Below are 27,934 nucleotides of genomic sequence, written 5' to 3' on the forward strand. Positions count from 1 at the left end.
GGCGAGGTGAGGATGCAAAAGTTACAAATAGACGAGCGGAGTTAAGCGGCATGAAGTTGGGCCAATGAACTTAAACCGGCACGTTTGAAAACAAAAATTAGCCGGATTTGTAAAAAATCACATGATTACCTTTACATGTTAAATTAATATGCCTTTTTAACATCAGCATACAAGCTGCAAAATTTACAGCGTATACTAAAAATGTCTTCACGCTACCAGTTCTCTATATGATGTTGCCACTATGATAATAATAAAAAAATGAGTCAATAGATTAGATGATAAACAAATGATGGAAAAAAATTAGTTCCTGCAACTTATAAAGTCCATACAAAAAGGACACTCTCAAAGACAACAGCGCAGGTCAAATGTTGGCAGGAGCCATAATGCAGTTTCCAAAAAGAGGTAAATTTATTAAGGGAATTCATTCCAATCCCGTTTTGTTAGTCTCACTTGGATTTCTTTTCCACAAAACAAAGCATAACTGAAAAAGCGACGAGAACAACCCTCTATGTCCCTGGAAATTCTGGATATCCGGTGGCGTAACTGATTTTCAGTTAAACTTCACTGTAGTGTTACTTTGTATCCAGTTTATTATGGGTTCAAAACGTCAACATCTTTTCCTTTACTTGTACCTTGCGCCCCCCCCTAAAAATCGAAAAAAAATTAAAAGATAAGAGAAAATAAAAAATTAGAAAAGGAAGGGGTAGTCCTTTCTAATCATCATTCATTTGATTATTTATCAGGCTTATACTTGTTGCTGATTTTTCATCTTTGTATTTTAATCATTTTCCATTATTATTTTTTTCATTGCAGTATTCACTCCTTTGTTTTGTTTGAAAGCCTTTGCCTCGAAGCCTTTGCCTAAAAACAAAAAAAAAAACCTTAATGCGCCTTAACAACTATAAGACCCAGCACGTGATCGTACGAGGTTTATTTTAAATGTTCACTAAACAAGGACGGGGGGGGGGGGCACAAACTGTCTCACGTCTGGGACAGTGTTATAGTGAACAGTTCTCACTAAACCTTTCACTTTACACGGTCCGTAACTTCAGAGTGACTGATGATGTCCCAAGTGTTGGGACGAAATCGCTCAGGTAAGTACGTTTTCAACTTATTGTGCAGAAATTGAACAGTTTTAAAATATTTTATCATTATGAGTCACTTTTTCTTCTGTATAGATATATACATTCTCTGTGTCAACTGCAACCGCAATGTGGCAGTTTTTGGCTGTGGATTAGGTCACATGTTCGCGGTCGTAACTATAAAAAGACTCTCTGGTCATGCCAGCTGTGCTTTTGTTGTATTAAGTGTCGACCTATTTAAAACTTACGAAACAACAACGGATAAGTCAGTGTTTGATTTACGTAGTTTAATTGATCCCATGCTGGTAAACATAAATTATCGTATGGAATAAAATGTTTCGTTCCAATGACAAGGATCGAAACACAACTTTCCAATAAACTTGGGTGATGGTCCAAATGGTCCGAATAAATATAAACAATATACAAGCTAATAACAGTTATTAAACTGGAAAGACAGGCCCGTGTCTGTTTTTGCCATGAAACCTTTACTAATCACGGAATTATCACTGTTTTGATAGGCCAAATATTAAATTGATCACATCACAATATCTTGTTTCATTAGATATTTCTTAAGAAGTAGGATATCATTCTGATTTCGTCAAATTCCTGTAAAATACACAAGCTCGTAAATGAAAGTACTATCCACACATTACAATGGGGTATCTCGTCTATATATTCAAAGCTCGTCGTCCAAAGGCACTTTTATGGTGCGGCCTCTTCTAGTAGAAAGCCTTTTTATAATTTGACTATTTTTTGCCTTGCCCCACACCATGCTGACGAATTCCTGTCGGAACCCTCGCCCCGTGAGACAATACAGGAAGAAATTAATAGAGTGATTCGTGTAGTTCATCATCAATAGGATGACCTTAACCAGATTGAAAATGTTAAGCTCCAAATGGCTGGTAGTTGCAATGTTTGGTTTCCAACGCAGTTCCACCACGCTGTTTATGAACCCGGGCGTGGCTAGAAGGAGGTAGCAGAAACATACACAAACTAACATCATAGTCATGGACTTGGTGTAGTCATCTCGCGCTTTCTCTCGCTCTTTCCCGATTGGTGTTCGTTGACTTTCGCCTGACATTGCATTGCGGCGCTTGTTCATCTTAACAAGTCCCCTTATGATGCAAATATTTAAAATTATCATGATAAGAAACGGTCCTCCTGCATATATAATGAATATCATCCACGGTAAAATTTGGCGCCAAAAGTATTCGTCGTCTGCGCTCGGGAATCCGCAGTTTTTGACTAGGATCGTCTCGTTGCCGACAGTTGCGTACTGAGGGCCACGTGTCCAGAACACGTGCATTGTTTTGGCGGCCATCGTGACAGCAATGGCGCAGACGGTCAACACTGACCTGTTGACGGTGGCGCACCGCCTGCATTTCGTGGGCAAACACACCCCTATGAATCTCTCAACACAAACCGCGACAAGTATCCACGCCGACACATCCATTCCAAAATATAACAGAAAACGCTGTGTCGTGCACATAAACGGACTGCTGTTCCGAATATCCACATTATTATATGCTTTAAGAATATGTCTTATCAGTCCCACCCAAATGACCAAGAGGTCCGACAAGGCCAATGCGGACAGATAAATGCCCATGGCAGTGGACCGCATTGCCGGACGGGTCATTACCAGCAGAGAGCATATATTCCCAATGGTGCCCAAGATCAGTAAAGTTGGCGGGAAAGCCTTGCTGAGAATCTCTGCTGCGGAAATTAGATGGTGGTATTCCTGATCGTCTGCCGAGCCATTGTGATGGCCCGCTGTGACGTGGTTTGTGGTGTTATATTCTAATAGATTTTCCTCCAAAGCGTCCAATTCCATAGTTATTGGTCTTTTAAAAATTATCGAGGAAGAGGTGTGGTAACGTCCGGAATTATTCTTTATCGGCAACGATTTTTTTCCTCTTGAGCAGAATATACGATAAATATCCTTTGTCTTTGTCAATCCAAGAAAATCTTTACTGTAAAAAACCCTGTCCTTCTTCCAATATTAGTAATGTCGATAACGTTTTCTATCTGTGAAGACAATTCTCAATAGCAGAGCTTCTCAAAGTAATTTACGTATGACTACATTCGAGCCACCAGACTATTTAAAAAGTCAAAGTATAAATTACTTTTAAATTTTCGAAGTGTCCAATTAAAGATACCTCTGAATTCTAAATATTACCATCATGAAATAATAGTCCGTTGAAGGGAAGTCCAGAATTTCAGCATTCGTCGCCCTTTAAAAGCCCGCTCTTGGAAATCAGACAAACGCTGTGCAGCTACAATCCGCCAAACTGAATCTAATGACGTGTTTATATCGAAATAAATTCACGCCAGATCTGCTCTTTATCTCCTAACACACGTGTCTGTCACGTGTTCTGACAGCGTGATCCAATCGTTGTAAACGTGATTGAAAATTGATGTAATTTCTTCTCACTCCAGACTTCCTCTTAAAAATTTGGTAGGTACTTTCTCGTGAAATATCCTCCGAAAATGATTAATAAGAGATTCCTATTCTTCTTCTATGCCTATATTCCACCAATGTTTTTTAAGAAGAATCCTACGGGAATCCTTATCATGGAATGCGTTTGAAAGTCTGGTGATCCCTTTGGCAGACCCAGTCACAGTAATTAAGTCAGTGTTGTGTTGTCTGGATTTCACTCAGACAGCAAAATCTTCTAAGTCTTCTAAGCTTTTTCGGTGTCTTGGCGGCACAATCCAATATAAGTCTCATCCTTAAAGTAACCTTGAAAGGCGAAGTTATTTAATACACGCCGTGTCAACAAGGGTCACTGGAAACCATGTTTCTCCAACATATCTGTTTCCCTTGTGCCTGAATCTGTTGGACGTTGTGCCGGCCAACACGAATACTTCTACTTGTACGGATGAGTAGCTTCTTGCAGGGGAAGCTCCCTCTCGGGTTTCAGATTAATTGCCAGCTCTTCTAATTACACGTTATTCCCAAGAATAAAGCCCTCTCATCCAGCGCTATTCATATCTGAAACAGAAAGAGTCCCCAGTGAGTAAATACGACATATATATCATTCGTACAATTCGAATAATTACCTAAACATCAATACCATATATTCCAAGAATGAATTAATCAAATCATTAGGAAATGGATGTTCTATAAGTGTTATTCTGACCACGTACTAAGATGACAGCAAAACTAATCGTTTTGCCCGCAGTTTAATAGATTATCCATTATTTGGTCTAAACATAATGTCTTAACCCACGCCGTAAGCTAAAACTATTGCAGTGATGTGTTGCATGCCATGTAGATTATGTGTCCAAATGAAACATAGAATATGCTATTTTCCTAATTAATTCTGCTTGATTATTTCCGAATTGATTCAAATGACCATATTTGATAAGAATGAAATTTTTGACAAGTATAATACATGTACTATAATTCTGCAATTAATAGAAAGATGTGTCTAAAACATATACTGCAATCTCATCGCACGTTTTAGCGTCGGTATTTCAAGTTCAATGTTTTATAAGATTATATCAACTCAATTCCATTGGTTTTCAATACGCATTTGCGTCAACCATTATTCTGAAAGGACCATGCTACAACTCACTGTCAAAGCAATCGTATATAGATATACACAGTTATCATCAAATTACTTTTTATGACTGGTATCATGTTTTATGATACTAAAACTAATGAAATGGTGTCTATGTCTCATTCATGATTCACAGCGAATGGATATTTGTGATTGGAGGCAATGTCGCAGTTCGGCGGGAGATGCAAATTTGCACGGGTGCACCGCTTAAATTATTAACGAGAAAGACCCTCTTGTCTCGGCGCACTTTAAAGCATCTGAACGTACAATATCGATATTGCATTCTGGCTTTATCAGTAAGCTTAGGAAACGGAGAAGGGCAAATACTAAGGCAATTATTTAAACTGCTCTTTGGTATCAGTGTGTGATTTCTTGAGTGATTGTCAGATTAGGGAAGTAAAAACCTACACATGCCGATTTTTAAACGTTTCTTTCAGACTTTTCTCTTCGAGTGCTTCCAGCTTTAATATAGCCGTTGTGAGCAGTGGTACTTATGTAGCATAAATGTTGTTAACGCAGATACCAAGAAGCACAAAAAAGATCTTTAAAATGCTGTTGTTCGGATTCAGTATTTACATAGATCTTGACCTACGTTTAGTAGCTTATACAACACGTGAAGTACTGACAGTTTCCATGTGGTATTGCTTGAATTCAACACTAGGACTTTTTTATAACTCTGTTAACTCAATATTGCCGTCATTTATGTATTTGCAAACAAAAACACGCTGTTAAATATGTATAAAAGAAGAAGGCTCTCTTTTGTATTTTGATCTGTTTGCGACCCTGATGAGGCATCCGACCGAAACGGCTGTAGGGCCTTATATTAATCAACATGCAGATGACAGATTAACTTTGTTCGTTTTCTTGCCTTTCTGTATCAGCTCCCCATGGTCCGTCACCATGGGTAGAGCACTCTTCCAAAGTGAATCGATTATATTCTCCGTGATATATATATATATATATATATTGCACAAATGGTTAAATGGACTATAGATACATAGAACCCAAACATAACCAAAAGCAATAACACCTTGATAGATGTTACAACAAATGTCCAAATCGTCAGGTGTTACTGGAATATTTCATGTAGCCTGAGCATTGGCCGTTTTAACGGTGGCTGTAAACATTATCTATGTAACTTGGACATTATTTATTTATGAATTCAATAAATTAACTCTCCGTCACTCACGTGGAGACGAGGTTATAATGTATTAAAAGGGATAACATTAACAGCATTAGGTCTTTTCTTTTATTTGGATAAGTAACTTACAACCTTCGTGCATGTCAATCACCACAGAATGAATGCAGGGACTTACTTATTGAAAAAGAAAAAGAAACGCAAACTAATACCGTGCAACGGGGTTTTTGTCTTGGTGTCAATGATTGACAAATAAATGCCCGTGGTATTTCGCAGCAGAGATGTAATCTCTGGCCACTTGCGCCCTTTCTGTTCGTCTTGAATATTGATTCTTTTCGAGTACAGTTTATTATTTAATTATGGCATATCATTAAATACTAAATAAACGCACTCTGAGAACAATTTGCGTGACAGCAGTGTGAACAAATACCGTTGAAAAGGAGCATTAATAACCTTAAGTCAAGTACCTTTAATTGGTAACATAATATTCAGTGCGATGGTTTCTCAGATTTGGCATCCTGATACCACCCAATAAACGTTTCAGATCTATTATAGCAAGGGGGGGGTCTTTTCTGAAAATGCGTTTTTATTCCTTGAGTTGACCCAACTCAAAAAAATGTCATAGAACTTAAGCCCCTGCTGCATCGGGCTTGTACCTGGTTGGCAAACCGATTTTGGTTGACTCAGAAAAAAATATGGCAAAAGAAAAGCTTGCAATAATCAAATCAACCTTGATGTATGAATTTGATGCTAACTATCAGACACTCTCAAAGTGAAAGCGGGTAAATATCGTCCTTCAAGCGGTGGCAAGCTCAGTGTTTCAGGGCCTTTGGACCACAGGGTGATACAAAGCGAATCTTTTCTGACCAAAGAAGTGTTTTTAACCCTCCACCAGATCCTAGATCCCCCTGCCAATACCGACTTTGGTCATTCGTTTCATACAGCAAATCGAATAAATCAAATGCATTTTGACCTCTGACAACCTTTTTATCTCTCCTGTTAACATAACCATCGTGTGGTGATTATACAGAAATTAAGTGATTCTACAGTAAAAAAATCTTACACACGTAGTCACTCGAAATATAATGTTATGAATGTCAAACCAACCTTCTCCCATACGTTTTCCTACTATGCTCTTGTCCGATCACCACTTCTGTAGTCTAAGGCAGACCTTTTCTCACCTTTCCATCACCTTTTTTTATTTATATACTGATGGGTGCCTAATAAGCGCTATCTGAGAAAGCAACCATCCGATCGACAGTTGTAGGCATACGTGCATACTTTGCCTGCATGTCTCTCACCCGTGTATTTATTTAGCAATCAAGTTTATTGCGGGAAAGTTATATACAAACCGATTTATTATCGAGGCATGCGGGGGTTATCACCAGTACAAGATTTCAGTTTTACCTGTACACAGAATTTCTATTACCCCATTGCTAAAGGCACACAGTGTTAGTAAGACCTATATATAGCAATAATGATGATGATGATTTTTCTGAAGAATTAAACAACCTTCCTTTAATCGTCAAGGCATATCCTATCCAACTAAGTAAAGCACGTTTTATCAACGGGATTTCGAGTTTTTTAAACTGTTTACATATCGTAATGCTTTCAACGTATTTTTGAGTATAGGCTACCTGCGTGGTTAAGGGGAAATGGTTAAAAACTGATTTTTTTGATTTATACAGTATATATGTCTAACGCTCATTATGCACTTTCATGATAATGAAAATGATATTGGTTTTGAGGATGTTAAGATGCATATCATTTGAAATCCAAAAAAAGAGAAAACAGCGTTTAAATTATACTATTTATCCTTATTCTTTTTGTTTTTGTTTTAGATTATCTTAGTCATCTTAAATATAATACCATACTTAGTTCAAACAATGTCCGATCATAAGTATAGCAGATTGTACAACGTCCAAAAGGACCCTATACTAAAAAATTTCTCTTCATGATATCAAAAGACCAAAGCAGGGTAGACCAATGAATTAACGGACGTTTGGCCGAAGAGATGGGCTTAAATTACAGTTAAAAAGCAAAAGCATGTCGCCTTCCGGCCAGATTCCAAACAAATGTCAAGTCGGGTCGGCAATTTATATAGTTGGTGGAATTTTTGGAGAACCGTTAAATCATTTATACGTGGTTTCGATACCGTGGATTATACCTGTATTATTGGACGTTTTGAGGAAATATTTAAGCCTGTAATTTCAAGATACAGCCTACAGTATATTCTCTCCTGGCGTTGAGTAGAGTATGTTTCATACAAGTGTTAGCTTGTTGATCTGATTGCATTCAGCGAGAATTTCCGTGTAGTTAGTGTGCAGTAACTATTGCGGCCTAACTTATTCTGAACGACCCTTAAATGTTAGCATAGTAACCATAATTCATATTTTTATGACTAAACTACAAATGTGCAACAGCCAAGGTGCGTTTTTTGCACACATATATTACCCAAGTTCGCAGTTACTTTACTGTTCTCACTCTTGCTATACTTACCCAGCTTTCGCCAGCTACCCTCTACCCACTGCGGAACCTATGGGATGTATGAAAAGCGTTCCAGACTTGAAGAAACGCCAGATTGGTTCGCACCTGTGTGCGTGTGTTTCGTAACAACATTCCCGCATTACAACACGAGAACTACTAAATGATCTGCGCCAGCAAAATCATAAGGATTCTAACCATTCCACCGAAATTGGTATATCACCTCACTAACACCTGTTTCAACAGTTTTGTACTAACTTTATTTCGACCATGAGGTTTATTTAGTTTCGTAATTCCAACCGTTGCAAATAAGAAGATGTGATTGCACTCCTGAGCATAATTTCATAGGTGCTTGTTTCACATTGAATTCAAATCTATACACAGTCAAACTGTGCTCGTTGGACAAGTATCTTACACTCTTGGCAGTTCAAAACATTCTCAGTTAGGGGTTACTGACACGAACCAAAGCCAAAGGTTAGAACCCCTTTGTCAGAAGTATACCACCAGAGGTGTGAACTTTTCAGAAAATTTACCGTTATCGTTCCGCCAGATAAACATTTGGGAATTTAAAGGTTAACCACCGCCAGAATATAAATTTTAGAAGAACGATGATACGAAAAAAAAACTTGTTCAAACGTCCCTATAATTAAATCTAAAATAAACTTTGAGATATTAGGGACAATTTACTGGCTCCAAATGCTCCATTAGCAAGAATTTGTATTAACTTTTGGATATAATCCCCTCGATGACCAGTATCAATTTTACCCATTGAAAAAAGGTGAAAAATCCGTTACACGCGTTTCCAGACTTTAAATTCTGTCCATGTTTTTACCATTATGAGCTTAATGGACTTTGAACTTTGTTTACAATTTTTTATTCGTGTGGTGCTTATCAATAGCAGAACGATCAATAATAAATTAAAAATCAATAATAAAAATGTTTCCTTTGACTTAGCATACCAGGTCCATATCGTTGAAAAGAAAAAGACACTATACCTTATAAATATGTCTGATCTTCTCGCTATATATGTCCTTGTTAATATCCAGAATTCTTCTACAATAAGACCTAAGAGAATTATGATTTCAGGTTCCTCTTCACTGACTTATCCTCCTTAAACAAAGTCAATTATAAAACCGAATACTCAGCTTTCAGATCTTCACTCAGCTCAAACTCTTTATACCACCGGCAAACGTAGAGCTATGACTTCCGGGTTTTCTCACAGGCCAATGACAGTCACTGATGCAAAGATGAATAATTACACAGGTAGCTAGAGTCGTGATTCAGGTCAATAAAACGCACGTAAAATATTCCATGAACCTGATCTGGCCTACCCGCAAGTAGGTGGCATAAGGGCATCTTCCATTTTCATTACACCGAAAACAGCCTTTCCATGTCACTTTTTTAGGGCGGGGAAGGGGGGGGGGCAGTTATACGTATAGTTATTGGCATGGCCAGTTTCTTATATACAATATATTTAGCATTGGGTCTTTATGTCTGTGTTCTAAAGCTGTGAAGAAATGTCTAGAAAATATTAAGCAAGTTGGGATATTTGCACTGGTGTTTTGTCGACCTCTTCCGTACAACAGGGTTCTTATACTTTCTCCTTTTACACGCGTTTCATCTTTATCAGTTTTGTCAGTTTTATTTTCAACTTCCATAATTTTGTCACGTTCCATTGAAACCACTTACTTGTATTTTCTCTTTGTATTGTAAGCAACCTTAGAAATAATGCTGACATACATGAAACAGAACCGAAAAGGTCAGTTGATAAAGCTTCATGCCATATGAAAACTGACGGCCAGTTCATTTTCAGTTGTTTAAGCCATACCCAAAGCCTAGCTTAGTTTATTTGAAATGCTTAAATTTGTGCTTCAAACATTTTCACTGCAGTTCCTATGCACACTTCGGGGACACTTATATTACTATTACATAGGGTTCATAGACTATCAGATTAAATTTGTTAACTTTTCTCAGGGCATGTCAACTCCACGAAGAATATTTTGAGACCCGAGAAGTCCACTTGACTGAGAATGATGGCTTTTGCTACTTCATTGGTCGGCTTTATCCTTTGAAAAATTGTTTCTTGCAGTCGATTTCACTGTTCCCAGAAAATCTACTTTTCACGGGGAAATATCAATTCTGCGTCCAACGACGAGGACAATATTTGGGGCATATATTTCTAGGGCCATTAAATCTGAGTAAAACCTCGGACTTGGATTTAATACTTCATATATCTGCGTCTTTAAACCTCGTTAACGCGTAGTGTACATGAACAAATTTTGTGAAATGCTGTAGATTTTTACAAGCAACCTACGTAGCAGTGGCATTTTGGTAGGTCAACCGGCAATTAAAAGCCACCAGTAGTCTGCGAGTTGTCGTCACTTTGTCAACACATTCTAGATAACATTCAGTTAGCTAATTAGTCCATGCGCCTCAAGCGCTTCCCTAGCCGATTAAAAAAAGACTTAGTGATAGAACTGGGAGTTACCTTTTCACAAACACCTTGGTGTTAAATTACAAAGAGTGACGTCTCGCGGAGAGGGACATACGAAGACAAATTAATTGGTGTAAGAGTATTAAGTCATCAATATCTTACCTGCTCATCATGTGCATTTACCTTTCCAACTGCCAGACAGCGTGGAACCCAATTTATCATTGATGAAGATTTTCTTTAATTGGATTCCACGTGGAAGTGCCTTAGATAACACTAATGAACAGGTTTGCTACTTACCTACCGCGTGTATTACAGAAGTTCAATTCAAGATAAGATGCTGCCAATCAAATGTGAAGGAGTCTCCGTTTATTAAATGATGCGAACCTGAAGATGGATTGCGTTTATATGACACACAGACAGACATCTGTGCCCCCCCCCACACACTTATTACAGACACGTGTGTGTGTGTGTGTGTGTGTAAGAGAGAGAGAGAGAGAGAGATTGTAGACGGACCTATGCCAGCATATACACTGCACTCTAGAAAAATCCATGTTTTTTATTGAATCTTTATCTGTTCATCTGCAGGTAATATTGTACGTTTATAAGCGAGAGAGAGAGAGAGAGAGAGAGAGAGAGAGATCAAAAACAGTCTGATAAGACAGAAAGAGAAATGCCTCTTGGAAAATAAATTACACCCAACGCTCAGGTGTGCCAGTTTAAGTGCAGCAACTCTCCAGACGCTGACAAGATAAACACCGCAGAACGCATTATTCAACTCACTTTATACAAAACCCAATAAATCACCAACGACCGATTTAATTGATATATGGCAGGTGAGCAATCCCAGGCTTGGCTAGGCTGAGCAATGAGGCACCTGTTGATTGGAGTGCCAGCAAGAGATTGAAGAGAGTTATTTTGGCCAGCCAATTGACGTACTGAAACAATGGAAATTACGACGAATAGGAAAATTAATTACATTTTGAGTTTATTATAATTGTACTAAAAAGGTGCTCATAAACTGCGTCGTTCCCTTTTTTATCGAATAAATCTGGCAAGTAGCCTTGAACGTTTATAGGCAGTTTATATAGACTTGACACGTCTTCCAAGATAAGCTTGACCCTTGAGCCAGCAAGATTTACGATGACACAGTGTTTATTCCATTACAGTTAGAAAGATAATCTTGCTTTTTTATCGGTACGTGAATAAAGTTGCATCGATTTTTAGTTTGTTGCATTCGACTTTTAGTAATTCTTTCTAAGGTTTTGATATCCGTACACAACTGAAAAGACAAGCTCGAGGTTTATGAGCCTCGGATTCCGTATGGAATTTCACACACACACACACACACACACACACACACATATATATATATATATATATATATATATATATATATATATAATCCTTAATACACGGCCGAGGTGATATTTGAACCCCCATCTTGGCACTTGGCACTTGACATTGAGCCTGACACTTATACATTTACATATGTGTTAAAGTCCCGAGTTTTAGTCTCCTTTCAACAAATGAACCTAGGAGGAAAGTGCTGACAAATTACACAAAAGTTGTGGGACAGTATGCAAACATTGTGCGCAATATACACGTAGAAACGATGCAAACTCTTTTTTAAAAAATCCTCCTTCCTGAATTAGATTGCCGTTGGCACTGACAGCACGAGGAAGAAAATACCAGTTGAGCTTTCCTTTAAAAAGAACATTAACCTTTAAAGCTTATTACTAAAAGTTACTTCCCTAAACTAGTTCAAAGGATGCCGTATTGCAAGGGCCATGTAATTAAATGAACAGTGCACGTGTTTTCCAAAATTTTTATTCCTTCCGAATAGAGGGAGTCCACAGTATTCGATCTTCCTAAAGAATAATATGGGACATGGTTCATTTACAGTGGAAAGCTATGATCATATATGCTGATACGATTCATTACGTATTTAGCCTAGCCAACCGTAATACCAAGTTTAAAGATCCGTTTATAAAGCCGATTGTTTGTGCAATGGGAAAACGAAATTGATGACAAAGTGCTGTGCACATTCTGACCAGCAGATTTTTCATAACTTATAAATCATCAGTTTGGTTGACTTGGCAACGATTCGATATTACACTGTATAACATTGTTTCTGCCCTTCAGGAGTATCGTTGAAGAACGTTCGCATGACATATCTTCTGCACGTTAACTGTCTAATTTGCTAGAGTGGCGGGTCTAATAAACCACTCTACAGTATGTTCTCAAGAAGGGAGCACTGGATTTAACTGCCTACTTTAAAACGGCATTTCCAACAGCAAGATTCTGTAGAAGTAGAATTGTCATTGTGCGTTTTGTAAATATAGCTGTGCACTACTAATCTTATCCCATCGCATACATCTCAATCTAATAATCTGGTCGAGTGGGCTCTGTGTTACAATCAAACTCTGAAATTTTAATTTCTGAGAGGAATAGACCTTAAACGCCTCCCTCTTGTGCTGGGTAGAATATAAAAACGCTGGTGATTATGCGGGTACGTTGGAAAAAGAAATGAACTTGTTAATCTGTTAATCTGGTTGCATTCAGCGAGAATCCCCGCGGAGTTAGATCGAACTACCTAGTACGATACTTTCATTGTGAACGCAACCTTAGAGGTAAGGATAAGAACCCGAGATAAAATTTTCCCTCGTGCTTTTTTGCCTTGGGCGTTAAAGACTGGCCACTTAATAAACTGAGAAAATCGCCAGTAATCCGTGTTATTAAGGTCAATTCTTCGAAGCCTGTTCATCTAAATGTGATACACGCCAGCTGCAAACTGTGGATAAAACCCTGGACCTGACAGGCATGATTATTTCAAAGATTCGTTTGTATGAAGAAATAGCTTTTCTCAAATGTGACTAAAATCGCACCAGGCACCAGCAATACAAGGCCCGTTTAATTGGTAGGTCTACCATTTTAGGAAATGGCACCAAAAAGTTTGTTGCCTACATGTACATGTATATACTCAAACAGAGTCAAATTTGCCGATTGCTGATAGATCACCAATGGATTCTATATGATTGTGTATTTCCAGTCGATAATGTAGTGAGCCCAATAAACATTTTCATATTGGAGTTTTTATCATTTTCGTGCGGTGAGAACGCAAAGATGTCCAATGTTCACCTATCTTATTCAGAACGGCAAAAATCGACTGTCTTGCAAGATTCCCTCTTAAAAGTCTTCTCTAGTAAAGATGATTTCATGTCACACTGAATCACACAACAACCATTTATCTTGAGCCGGTTGTGTCATATTAACCCCTAGTTTGGAAACACGAAATAGAGATCTGTACTTGTACAAATCAGAATGTAAGACACAAAAAATTGAATTATTGTTCCATTATACGGTTGGTATGTAAGTGCCGTAACGATGTGTGCAAATGTATTTTCAAAAGGGTTATGCATTGTTGTAATGCCAAGAGTTCAATAAGACAGCGAAAGCCAACAGCTAATGGACTTATAATCGTTACTGAGCCAAGGTAATTTCTTTGAGTATTAACCCACAGACCTGCTCATTGAAAAGCAAAAAACTTTCTCTTTCTCTTCAGCTTCAAAACTGCCTGATAATGCTAATTGGATAGAGTAAATATTATCTTCCTTCGCCAGTAATGTCTATCGAATCTTTTAAAGGCCGTTTATCGCTTCCGCTTAGTCAAAATTAAGGATAGACAAACCGTACCAAATTGTGTATCTTACAGAACAGAGCATGGGTATACAATATGGAAATGGATATGAACAAGTTTTATTTTCAAATATACTCTATTCTTTGCCGCCAATCTTCCTGAACATTTTTTTCTGTCAATCGGCTGATTCGTTTTCCCCATGATAGTAAAATAATTGGATAACTTGATTAAAGTTATCAGTTGATAAATTTTGGCTCAATATTTCCTCTATCATTTTATCATTTTACCAGATACTCCTAAATCAATATGTGTGTCTTGATCTACTTGAGTTTCATAGTATTGATTGTACATGTGACTTATACCCTACCAAGAATACAGCACCCATTACCGTTTTGTATTCAAAATGTACGTGTTTAAATTCCACAGGTGAGTTTTAACATGTCAAAACATGTGACTCAGAATGTCCGGAATGACACACCTTTTAAACTTTTTATTTCTGCACATCTTCCTGTCTTCCCTCAAGCTTCAAACAGACGTAATAGGTGTCTAAGCACTCCATTAACAAGCTACAGTAAAAGGGTTGCCCTTTGGTAATTTTCACCATTAAACGAATATCATTTCGTTTCACCATCAGCTTTACCTATCGTGTACTCACCGTGTTGCACTCCGTTCTGTCTGAACTTTTATCCACGAAATAAGGTGCCATAAATATGGGATTCACTGTAATTTGGGCTGAATAATTCTGTTGGTTTCGGTATTTCAAATTGGCTGTGACTTTAACGTTTCATATTGCAGAACCACGACAGACAAAAATATCCAAAGCAGTCAATTCTCCCTGATATATCGAATAATTCGTGATTAGGTTAGAATCTCTCTCTTAAGTCAGCTACACCTAATTCAGCTAATGGTCTTGGCAGTTCACGCGGAATACATGCTATCTCTGCAATGCCTTGGCTTTGGCTCTGTTCATTGACGGCCAAAAGTCAGCAACTGCTGCTAAAATAGAAACCATGACGGTTCGACAGTATAAACAAGTGATAGATTCTTGGATGTCCTAAAACACTGATTAATCAAAGAACCAAAGTCGTCTAGAAACACTCTGAAGAGATCAGCGGCAAATGAACGCATAGATCACTATTACAACCGATGGTTTTGAAGAACGAGGTCACCGACTTTTGCACAAATGAAGATGTTGTGACTTAGACTGCTCCAAAGAGAGATCACCAGTTAACTTTTACATTTGCATTTATAGCGCATCGTTCAAAAAGTGAAACCATCAATCAGATAATTATTCAAACAAATATTTGTACAGGCATAAAGACTAACACGATTTAGTACTTGGAACTCTTTTATCATTATTGGCCTCAAAATTATCTTTGGTGAAAGTGTTTGACCAATATTGACTATGTGATCTCACTGATTTGATTTGGAGTTCGACTTCGGCTTCGGATAAATTGTTCAAATTTAAAACTGAAGCCAACACTTTTGCCGCCGTCCACGTGTATAAGAATTGTACGTTTCACGAACAATTGATCTGCCGATCTGAAACCGCCTGTATACAGCTGCCCTATTTATATTTTATTGTCCTCTGAGAAAGGGCTTTTACCGACGCTCATTTTTAATAAGCAGTTGTTTATCAATCGATATATAACTATAAAATAAACTAAGAATAAAGACAAAAAGTCAAATCTCTGGCATGGGGGGAGGTGTGGGGGAGTACAAAATACCGTTTACGAATTCACCAAAGGATTGACTTCTACATAACGGCCAGAATGTAAAGCTCACAGGAAAAGGGTCAGTGATGCTATAAACTGTTTTATGGTCTCGTAAATGTAAAAAGTATCCGGTCCCTTAAGCATTCAAGACTAAGTTTTAGGAATGAAGACATTCAACACTGTTTTTAATTTGTTACTTTTCTTCGGCGTGCAATTTAGAAAGACTGGTAATAAGCCAAATACCGAACTTTTCTTTTAAAAAGGGTCGAACAAGAGGTGAGTTGTAACCAGGAAGCGCAAAAGGAAATATTGGCCCTTTAAAATGAGCCTTGCAAAGAGAAAAATTTCCATAAACGTAGAGTTATAAACGCAGAGTTATAAATATGCTGAGACTAATTCACGGACACCTTCTACGTAAGTAAACGTGGTTTGTGCAAAGTACGAGGTTTCGTGCGCCAAGGATATGTACCACAGGTGTAAATGAGGCCGGCAACTAGTGCATTCGAACATCATACCCGTATGCTTTAGAAAAATAACGTAACATATCGCACACTTTGATGAACATAGGAAATAAACACACGCAGAAGGTCCATCTGCAAACACGTGCATTGGACATCCTTAAAACAGCAGCCAGAAGCACGTGCCTGTCAGGTGATTCATGTGTAGGAAAAGAAAGTGCATGCAAACATTTCAAGTGTCTTGATTTGCAATGAAATTAGAAAATTAAAATCGTCATTAATCTGCGTTGGGTGGCTGCTCTTTTTTAATCCGAACTGACGCATTGGGAATACATCTGGGAGACCCTCTGACATTAAGATTCGATCAGGGTTTCGATGTTTTTTGTTACAATACTTTTTAATAGAAAAAATCAACGCTTTTTGAAACATTCCATAAAAGACATTTCATAAATGACAAAATATCATCAGGTAAAGTTGAAAATCCATTATAACTTTAAGCATGCTTCAAAAGTATCTCCACTTCGTAAAACGCCAGACGCAAGTTCTAGATACTGTTGAGTGAACCAAATTCTGACCAACACATGTTCTTGTTGATTCAATTTTGTCTAATTCAAACGTGTTCGGTTTAAAGCAAGCACATGTTGAAATGTAGATATCACACTTGCACCATAAGATGCACTTAGACACCAACGAGTTGTTATTTTCTACATTTTCGACCTTTGTTGCATGAACTCGAACTTATGTATGAACATTATTGTTTCATGTCTTTGTCTTGGAAAACATTTGCCAAGTGCTGAAAGACCCTTTTCGGCAATAAAGCATATTGCGTTACGTACATGTACATCTACATAAATATTCCATGAGTTTATCAAAGGAAATTATGAAAGGGTTCCATTTGCCGACAAAGCATAAGGTTGTATGAACAAAAGGATGGTATAGTAGTATTGTTTTTAATACTGCCTGTGTTTGACAGTCAGAAGTACTAGGCACCGAATATTTGTGAATTTAGACAGGGTATTGTGGGCTGAAGTTACGATTAAAGACTGAAATGCAAACCAAAACAGTAATGGAACAATTTGAAATAATATGACTTCAAAGACCTGAAAGTGGCGCATCAATTTTCTCTTGTGTTTATATTTCCTGCTTTCTGAAGCATCAATTTTTAACAGTAAACATAAGCTGATAATGGAAATCTCTCTCTCTCTCTCTCATTATCTCTACTAAATATGCTATTTTTTCAGGACAGAGTCTGTACGCAAAATAAAAAGTATCTCTCATTTCAGTTACCGGAATAACTTACATCCGCTTTAAGATCGATTAAAAGTGTTCTTGTCCTAAAGCTTTCTTTTGTGTTGTGTGTTTTTTTAGTTTGACCAGGTTCTGATAACGGCAAATCAAACCTTCGACCTGATTTGGCCGCCTCGCTTGGCCAGTTCAACAACGGCGTCCTTTCCTCATTAGAAAACCAGTCACTGACTGACTTTCAGTCAGAAAGTCTCTCTGCTTGAAAGGGAAATTGTCCTTACAATGAATTGAAACTGACCAATCAATCATATAACCTTAATTTACTTGGTCAGGCTATATCTAGATATTTGATTTAAGCTAATGTATATCATCTTAAAATGACAGAGGGATCAAGTCTAAATATCTACAAATAGGGGCCCTACAGTGAACTGCAGATTTAAATCTACGTTTTGAAAATGGTTTCATGCCTTTCGTTCTAACAGTCTACTGACAACAAGGGAAAATTGTGAAATGTCTAATAGCTAAATATTTTCAAAAAAGAGGACTTTCCATTAAGACATTCCGTAAATATAGGCCTTGTTACTAATTACGTTCCAATACATGTCATATAAATTCGATCCTTCTATCCAAGACTTTTTAAATGGCTGAGTATCTCAGTGTTTAAGGAATATTTTTAAAGAAACAACAACGCTTACATGTAACAACTCACAGTAAATGATCTAACTCAGTCCATCCTCTTGTGTACTACCCTGTGCTTATCTATGTTGGCAAAGTATCTGATAAGAATTCCGAAATTCATTTCTGTTTTGCAATTTCCTCGACAAAAAATCATTAATCCAACACGAAAAAAGGAAATACCCTTTCTCCTTTTTCTGTGATTGCATTGTCCCAGCAGCGTATAGTCAGCATACTTTCCTCATATGATTGACCAGTAAATAGATTTCTGATAAACTAATGATCCAAAGAGACCGCCTGGGTTCAATTTGTCAATTTAATGATTTCGGCCGGTGAAAAATCACTTACCGCCCGAAGTGGCTTTTAACATTTAGAATGGGTCTGCCTTGGCTAAATATTCGATCGTTCAGTCGATCCCAAAGTACACGCGATGGAGCTGAACTGTAGGCACTGATCTATCACACTGTCATTTACGAGGACAATCGAGATGCAATGCCGGGAAAATATGGCTGCATTCACACCGCCCACAGAAAGATCGAATCTCAGTCAGTCTGACGCAAGTAGTATTGCCACGTCAAGGATACATGCAGCACGCGTACGGATGGTCTCTTATAAGATTTTATTCCCCCTAACTACATTTGCGCGATGCGTGTACCGTGTATAACGGGATTAATTGCAATCTAATCTACTGTAACAGAGTTAAGTACGTACGTCATTTGGATTCGTTCGCATGCCAGTCTTTTGGGTTTGGAGCAAATGCAACCAAACGCTCTACATCATTCCATTCTGTTTTTTCAACGAATTAAGCACCCTTTTATCTATATAGTAGCGCCCGACATAACTTCCCGACAGAGACGCAGCATCATAGTTATAGCTTTTGAAATAACTGAATGTTGGTCTGTCATGCTTGGTATTTCAATCCCCGTTGCTGTGATCACCTACCGGCTTATATGACAGGCTATAACAAATGCACACACAAACGCAAGCGAACGCGCGCGCACACACACACACACACACACACACACAGAGAGAGAGAGAGAGAGAGTGAAAATGGGGCGCCGTTCCCCCACTTAATGCTCGGTACTAAAGAACCCTCACTGAACACGATGGGTAAGGTGGTAATTATGTTCATTTCGAGCCTACAAATGCAGCAGCACCTTATGTATGTTCAGAGGGAGTATGAAAGGTTCACGGAACCCAAAGTCCAGCTATTCATTGAAAGAAGATGTTGTTTGAATCGATACTTTTCTTTTAGTTTTTATTCCCTTAGTCACTAAAATATAATTAAATGTACTTTAAGCTCATTAGACGATTGGGAGATCGTCAAATTTGAGAAGATTGACTTAATGAGCCTCTGTTGATTGGAAATAGCGTAGTGAGCTGGTAGACCATAAATATGCACATATTTCTGTACGAAACGTATGTTGTGTCGATCTTTTCAATATACGAGGAAAATGCCTTATTGCAATCAGTTTTGTTAATCATCTTAGTCCTGGTCCTGACTAATAGTCTGAAAAATGACAGTAAGATTACCTGTCTGCCTTTATTTATTTATTTATTTATTTATTTTTTTTTGGTGTAATTTTGGTCTTTCTCTGGGCTCTTTTTATCATTATATTAGGAGAATCTTACAGTACTGCTTGACATTTTAGTCATTATATTGGCTATATAGAGAAAAAACACTTGAAAATTGATTCTCCTTTCCTTTTTATTGCATAATCACTTTCCTTCTTTGTGATAAAAGAACGTTTATGTATTTCTACTGGGCCGCTTTATAATTGCCTATTGTCGTTAAATTAATTAAAGCGAACCTTACTGGCATCTTAGAATTTCAGTCGGACGGTAAGTGGATCGAGAAAATGGATAAAGTGAGATTTCTGATCCTTAACGTTTGCTCTTCCGTCTCTGTGTACGGCTTAGGCACTGCATAATTGACACAGCATCTAATGTGGCAAATGAAGGGACATTTATCCTGTGAAATAACTAGCCTGGGCTCTATTTAACAACGAAAGTGACTGTATTTTAGACTTCAGCTCCTTACCAAAGATTGTATGTATTCTTTATTCTGGATAAATCTAAGGTGATGAACAAAATTAAAGCAAGCATCTGTGTAAAAAAGTAAATCATGTCTTATTTTTGTTAAACAGATCCACAGTCACCATTTAAATGTGCTACTAATGTTTAAACGTGGAACATCAAGATCTAACTTCTAGTTACGCAGGCTTAACTCAATTCTGACTAAAGATTCTCAAGGCCCTGGAGAAATAGAAGTGCCGGAAAATAATTCAATTCTTACTGGTTCTTCAATCTCAAGACTTAAGCTTGAAAATAACGCTGACGACTTTGGCCTTTACACTTATTTTCTAATAAGAGCGCATTCAAAACAAAATGATCCGCGGATTAACAGATCCGCGTATCAAATATGGCGCCAACCACTAGAAACGTGCCGAGATTTAACTGCTCTTTCCCTGCTGGGAGGGTGCGCGTGCGAGGCAGGAATCCACCGTCAAGTTCGCGCCATATTTGATACGCGTACTAGTTAGTCAGCGGATCAACTATGGTGTGAATGGTCTCTATCATGTTAACTTGCGCAAATGCAAATCGATGGAGGTAGAATAAAAAAATTGAACGCTTTCCAACAAATTCGTATCTCTTCATCGTACCACTGAGAGGGCGCAGATGTAAATGATGAACTAATTTACAATCCATTACGCAACCGTCTTCTGTGTCTGTCTTCAAATAACAGTGCTTCCTCATTGCTAACAACTTAATCAAGTGGCGCTTGATGGTGCCTAGATTTATATCAAGTGGAGCGATAAATCTTTTTATGTCACTTTCTTTTCTTTTCAATTTATCTCACGTGAGTCATAAAATTTGCAAACTTAAAGACGCTACTATATCCTTGCACTAGCGCTAGCTCAAAAAGGTGAACTTACCTTTCGTCTGAAATTTTGTACCAGTTCGGCATTCCAAGTTGAACTGTATAACATATGTATATCGTATTTTCGAGTGCAAATACTGAGTCGCAGGTGATCCGCTCTTAAATCTCGTTGAGTGCGAATAATTGGACTTTGTATATATCTTTAGGTCTTTCAAGTTCAAAAATCTGGTGTAGCCAGTAGTATACCAACATCATACAGGCATTCACTATACCATTGCTTGCATATATCAATATTTTACTCAAGCCACAATCCCTGTTTCACTGGCTTCTTGATTTGTGATCAAGGCTTGACATGTTTTTTTCTGTCAATATTTATATTTTTTCTATTTTTTCTTACTCACATGAGTAATATTTATATTTTTTCTATTTTTTCTTACTCACATGAGTCCTAGCCATAACGTTTAATGATGAAGCCATCCCGCAGCCGATCGATATATATCCGTCCATTATCTAACACTCTTATATCAAACGTGAAAAGTTGAAATCGTTTAAGTAGATATGCTAAATGAATGACGCAATTGACAGGAACTCCCTCTTATGTGGCTACCCGCAGGGCTTACGCCGCTTTAATTTTCTCTTACGATTATTCAACGCCACTAGGCTACATAATCCACATGTATTCCTACAGAATAAACATCATTCCTACAGAAATATCGCATTAAAATTTGACAATAAATGGCACTTACGTTATTCGAGTACCAAATAGAAGTCACAAGCTCGCCTGTAGCAAATCCGTCTTGAGCTATAGTTCTTGGCTCATAAACCTCAACTGAAAGGTTACATCGTGCTTATGTTCTTTATCTGACAAGACTAGCTGTCTCGTCTGTTAACAGGGTATCTAGTCAACATCGAAAAGAAAGAACCATTCATCAATCAAAAATATGTCCAATTTCACAAAGATTTTCTGGAAACCGATTCAAATCTGTTCTAAAGTATTGTAACAGTCTTGCTTGCAAGCGTACTCATTTTTAACAATGCTGTATGGAAAGTGGCAGTTGCATACACAGTAGAATAATGCTTTTTACCCGGCAATGGCGTCATAACGAAGAAATAAAGCAGGTTGATTCTAATATAACTGACTCCTTGAACTACTGGTGTCACAATGTTGCAATCATATCAGTCATCCTACAGATTGTTTATTATTTGATTTTTGACATGATGTCATGGTGATTGACTGCATTATATAAAGTCCACGGCGTGTAATCAAGCATTGATTTTCATCTGATTGCAATCCACAATCCGTGGCACTCCCTGGCACTTGTAGTAGCAGACTGCAATCAATGCATTCATGCTTATTTGCATAAATTATACCCTGCATCGAAATCGCGATCAAAATGTTGAGTATCTCGCACCAATTCAATAAGTTGCCCCCTATGTTTTGTTAAAGGGGCGTTACCAAAAGAGCACATGTATTAGCACTGTTTTTCTCACCTCATGCCAGATCGATATAGACAACCAGAGGAATCAAGGGTCTTACCAAGAGGGTTCGAATCATTATAATAATAATAATAAGATTCTTCTATGGCGCCTTACATTCTATCTCAAGGCGCCTTACAATAATGGCTAATATACTAAAATCATTAAAATGACAATATTTTAATCTTAAACTCTCATTGGAAACCATTTAAAATTTAAACTACTAAAAATCAATCTTATTTAAATACATATATATATTTTAAAAAATCTAAGAGATATAGACAGAATTAAAAATGTGGGTCTTTATGACACGATTGAAAACAAAGAGAATAACCCTAAACAACAAACGCACGTAACCTATCCATTATACCAAAGTTGGTGCCAACAGGGACAGGTTTTCTTGAAGTGCTGTCACACAAAGATTACAATTGCCCCTGTGAGTGCCAACGTCGCATCATGCTTATGAGATTCGCTCCATCGGGGCCTAGTGTGAGCGCGGCATGGAAAGGAAACTGGCGGGGTGTAATTTAACGAACATTTTACAATAGATTTAATAAATATCTCAGACATGTCTCCAAATTCCAAAAATAGATAGATAGATAGATAGATAGATAGACAGACAGAAAAACAGACAGACAGACAGACAAATGGATAGATAAAAACAGAAAATAATGACTGTCAAATTTCATCCGATATATGTATGACTAATAATGCCTTATGAAACCCATTACTGAGATTTACGTTTAATGAGTCAACGTTTAGTACGGAATCCCGTGGATACAATTCGTTTTGTGTCTTGCAGCAGCTTTGATGCTTTTTCTTGGTAACTGATAGTCCCCCAGGCGACTTGGATAACTATCATTCTTTCTACGGCTGATTTAAACGCGTGATATATAAGCCATATATTTGATAATCTAATAGCATTCTTCTGTCTATGTCTGGGTCGTTATACAACTGATAATAGATGTTTTATACCCGGATTTTCTTTTTGTGCTCTGGCTTACACCAATAAAGAATTCTCGAGTAGTCGTGTATGCATACCCTAGGTTCTAGATTCCGGTATTGCCAGCTCGATCTTGATTTCATATATAACCCATAGTAGCAATACCAGGATAAAAGCGACTCCACCACAAGGTATATTTAGCAAGCTAGCTTTTACGTTGCTCTGACACTCAGGGTATGTATGCATGGCACTAGGTTTAATGTCGTGCTCGTTCACCGCAGTGTCGTAGATACTGTTTGAAAATAAGAAAGCTTGATGAACACGCCATGCTATGGGATCAAACTGAAAACAAGATGCTTTAGAACTGATAGGTACAACTTGCACAAAATCCATCTAATCAATTTGAGTGATATTATTCCCTTTCTGGTAACTTCTGCATGTAATTCAAGAAACCTTGAGCGAAACTGCATGAGAAGAAAAATCAAGCCAAACAATGTTGCATGAAAAAGCGGTCATAAAGGAAGGAAGTCAAAATGGATGAATAAACTTGATGTATAGATCAGCATTTTAACAAAGAACAACCTACCAGTATTGAAAGAGAGAGTTAAAAAGTTATGTTCATATGAATGACTAGAGAACGATACGCAAAATACCAGAAGCAAAAAAATGAATGCTAAGAAAAAAAACAAGTTTAAACATAAGATGGGACCGAAGGGCCGGTTTCAAAAATACTATTTGGCGTAAATAAAATGTCTCAGAGAAATCGGTCGAAGATTTAATGATGTGCCACGTGACGCAAACAAAGACCATGTTTGGGTGTAACTTAATTAAGGAAACTTTTTGACACAATGAGGAGCAAAACTGAAACTACCTTTATATCATGAGTAAATACAACACAGATACATGTATGATTACACACGTTCCCATGCACACGAAATATATTATATTATTTTCTTTTTTGTAAAGGTTGCTTAGAGCAATGTTTTCTGAAATGTCATCACACAGATGTAAAAATTAATGAGCAACTTTGACAGGTACTCACCAAAAGAAACAAACAAGCAAACAAACATTTCAATAAGAATGCTTCACATTATAGATTGCTGCTACGCAGATTTAAAAAACACTTATAATCAATTGCTTCGTGATAATTCCAACGACGTACATGTATTTCATCAAAATGTGTTGTCAGAAAAACCCTTCCATTCTACCCATGAAGAACGTCTGCGTGCATGTGCAAGTTTAGGCTACAGCACAGCCATGTCAAAAAACACCAAGGGCTAATTAAAACCCCATGCAATTCTACAAACAGTTTACGTAACATTTCAGTTAGAACATCTGGATGGTTTAAAACCCACGCCTCTGACGAAGACGTACATCTTATCGCGCCATGGGCGATAGAGAGAGAGAGGTTACAATCTACCTTTCCATGCTGGTGTACCTTATAATGCGAACTGAAATCCATTATAATATCCTCAGAAAAAGACATTTGACTGCCTGCTAGCATATATATATATATATATATTACAGTAAAAATAGTAAACCTTTTTTAAATTGGCATTGCAGTTTCAGCACACGTAAAACAACTGACTTATATAATTCTTATCAAAAGTGATGAGACAAAATTTCAGACCTACACACCAGCTTTGGTACTCAGGGTGATTGCACACTTCTTAAGACATTCGATATGTGTATTGATCAAATGTAATTCTAGATGAGCCTCAATTGATTTCGTGGCTTCAGCATTTTCTGGTGAACACTGGAGTAAGCTGGGATCAGAAAGACAATCTATACAATCGTTAAAGTGCAAGATCGTTAAAAAAAGACAGGAGAGCTGGTGGTGTGGAATCAAAGCTAATAGACATAAAATAACCTTGAACACTGTGCAGACAGACTTAAAGCTTGATAACGTGTCACAAAGACGGATCTAGGGGATTCAAAATTGCGTTCGCGTTACTTCGCTTCAGTTATCCTCATTGGCCTTAAATTGAATGGAGCTAAAATACAAGTGCGAACACAATCATGGATGCGATGCCATTCGCTCAAAGCCGAAGTCACGCCGGTCAGGATCTAATCTAGAAGGGGATTCAATATAAATCAGCACTTTTGTTTCGCCTAGGCATTCTTGGAACTGCTTTGAGATCATCGCAACATGCCATTCTTGCCATACATATATCTCAGTAATTAACATGGCAACCTTTCTATTACTCAGATTAATGTCAGCTACAGGGGAATTGCGCATAAACACCGTTAATTGTATAGCGTTTAACCCAGCTGTCTTAGTGCTAATTGTAATATTCAATCGTTTATCACGTTGATGACATTATGATATCATTACAATGTTGATTATTATGGTAGATGGATATTAATGCATATGTCATTGTTATAATAGCATTACATGAATGATTTTTAAAAAGTTTCAAGTGTTTTTAAGAACTACCAGGAGCCAGAGCTTAGAGTTTGACCTAGAAAGCAGTTCAGAAAAAAAGGCACTGATTCACGTTACACTGAAAGGTTGACACCTTCATGTAATATTTACCTAGGCATTGACTTAAAGGGTTAAAGTTACCATTGTACAAACTCCCTGGTAGCACAATTTCAAACTTTCGTTGTACAAAGCCATTGGTAGCACAATGCAACGCAACTTGTAACCTTTTTAGTTTTCTGTCTGCTTGCGGATATGTTTTATGGAATTTTTGTATCGAGCTGATTTAGACAGTCTTTTGATGTCAGTTTGAGAAATCGCATGGCGTCAGTAGTTTTGAGATAAGCTTTGAATTGTTTAGTTTGAAATACTGTTCATGATTTGATGGAGAATTGTTACCAAAAGCACTAAAAATACATTAATCATGTCAACCTCTTTAAACATATCTTACTTGTCATTTCTCTTCTTTCTTTCATTCATTCTTACTTTTTCAGGCAGCGAATCATTTTTTAATTCTTTTGTTTTGCCAACGAGCTTTTTACCCCAAAGAATGTACGAGTATATCAAAATGGAAGACAAAGGGTGTGAGTAATCATTTATCTGTGTTTTGTATCCCTTTAACTAATTGGAACCGTCTTACAGACATAATTACAGAAACGCTGTCTTTCCTATCAGCAAGGGAATATGATTCATCTCGTATCTCCTACTTTATACAGAGACAGTAACGGCTTTATCTATCAAAAGACCCTCGAAAGTGCATACTAGTCTTGGTAAAATCAGTTGAAGTGTGCCACAAGTGAGCCACTTTACCTGCCGATGTTGTTTATTGTCAGTCCGCGGCGATGAGATTTCTGTGTTCTCTATTTTCCCCACTTTGTCCACTTGAAAATTCCGTTGGGCTCTCTGGAAGCAATTTAAATGGGCAATTTTCTAAGGCTCTTGGGCGTAGATTTTTGACTAATGGCGTGCCTTTGTTGAAACAATGTTATAACGTCAATTTATATATCCAGTGTTTGGCGTCAACAGAAGACGGTATATATGGCAATACATTTTATCAAACATAAATAATAGCTTTGAAAACGGAACCTGCAACTTTACCTGTCTATATGTGTCTTATCACTTACACTCTGAAGAGAAGTTTTGAATCAATACAGCATTTGACTGTGCCCAATTTCAGTCCACCCTTCCGAGGAGAGGAGAAAAACGGACATTAATTGTTATTCAACCAATGCGTTTAAACCATACCTGTATTAGTTTGTTTTATGGTGTAGGAAGATGAATGACTACTTCAGATGAAAATTTGACTCATCTTCATCGATTCCTCTAAAACCTAGGAATACACATAGACAACTATACCTGTCAGTGGTGTTCTTCATTAGTCAATCAGCCAACGTGTATCTTGCGAACCATCTCCTCTCTCTCTTTCTCTCTCTATGTTTAAATATTGCTGTCAGTTCTGCTTGGCAAAAAAGATTACCGTCTACTAACACGTTCTTCTAAGGAACTACCACAAAATAACCTTAAAAAGTAGTAAAAATAAGAACACTCACGTGTGATTTGCCCCTCCCCAACAAGCAAACACTGTGTGTAATTTTTGACGTCATTTGCATTAAAGGATCACAGCATCTTCATTGAAACGGACCTGTAGGCAACACAGAGACTCATAATTTAAATTTTCTTAGACGAAGATTAGGTCTTAAGACAAAAACAACGACATAAATTATATGCACAACATATGTAAAGGTTCTGCATTTTTTTATTATACCAATAAATGTGTTTAC

The 27,934-nt window shown here is 37.5% G+C and overlaps 1 protein-coding gene across 3 annotated transcripts; it reads right to left on the bottom strand.

Annotated features, from left to right (window-relative positions):
• Positions 1 to 985: 985 nt before the first annotated feature.
• Positions 986 to 27,854, bottom strand: LOC106159428 (FMRFamide receptor). Of its 3 annotated transcripts, none has more exons than XM_087012292.1 (2): positions 27,704 to 27,854; positions 986 to 4,074 (listed from the first exon to the last, which is right to left on the bottom strand). In XM_087012292.1, exon 2 carries the CDS (start codon positions 2,911 to 2,913, stop codon positions 1,759 to 1,761), a length of 1,155 nt encoding a protein of 384 aa, XP_086868418.1. In that variant the 5' UTR covers positions 2,914 to 4,074; positions 27,704 to 27,854; the 3' UTR covers positions 986 to 1,758. The 3 variants fall into 3 exon arrangements, with proteins under 3 accessions (XP_086868418.1, XP_086868419.1, XP_086868417.1); XM_087012293.1 differs by lacking the exon at positions 27,704 to 27,854 and adding an exon at positions 27,510 to 27,608; XM_087012291.1 differs by lacking the exon at positions 27,704 to 27,854 and adding an exon at positions 9,263 to 9,425.
• Positions 27,855 to 27,934: the final 80 nt, after the last annotated feature.

The sequence above is a fragment of the Lingula anatina genome, chromosome 4 (genome assembly GCF_051362555.1).
Source record: "Lingula anatina isolate TDL-2025a chromosome 4, LinAna3.0, whole genome shotgun sequence".
Taxonomy (NCBI): Eukaryota; Metazoa; Brachiopoda; class Lingulata; order Lingulida; family Lingulidae; genus Lingula; species Lingula anatina.

Bases quoted from the DNA above. Each gene is read 5' to 3' on its own strand.
- LOC106159428 (XM_087012292.1), bottom strand. From the start codon at position 2,913: ATGGAATTGGACGCTTTGGAGGAAAATCTATTAGAATATAACACCACA.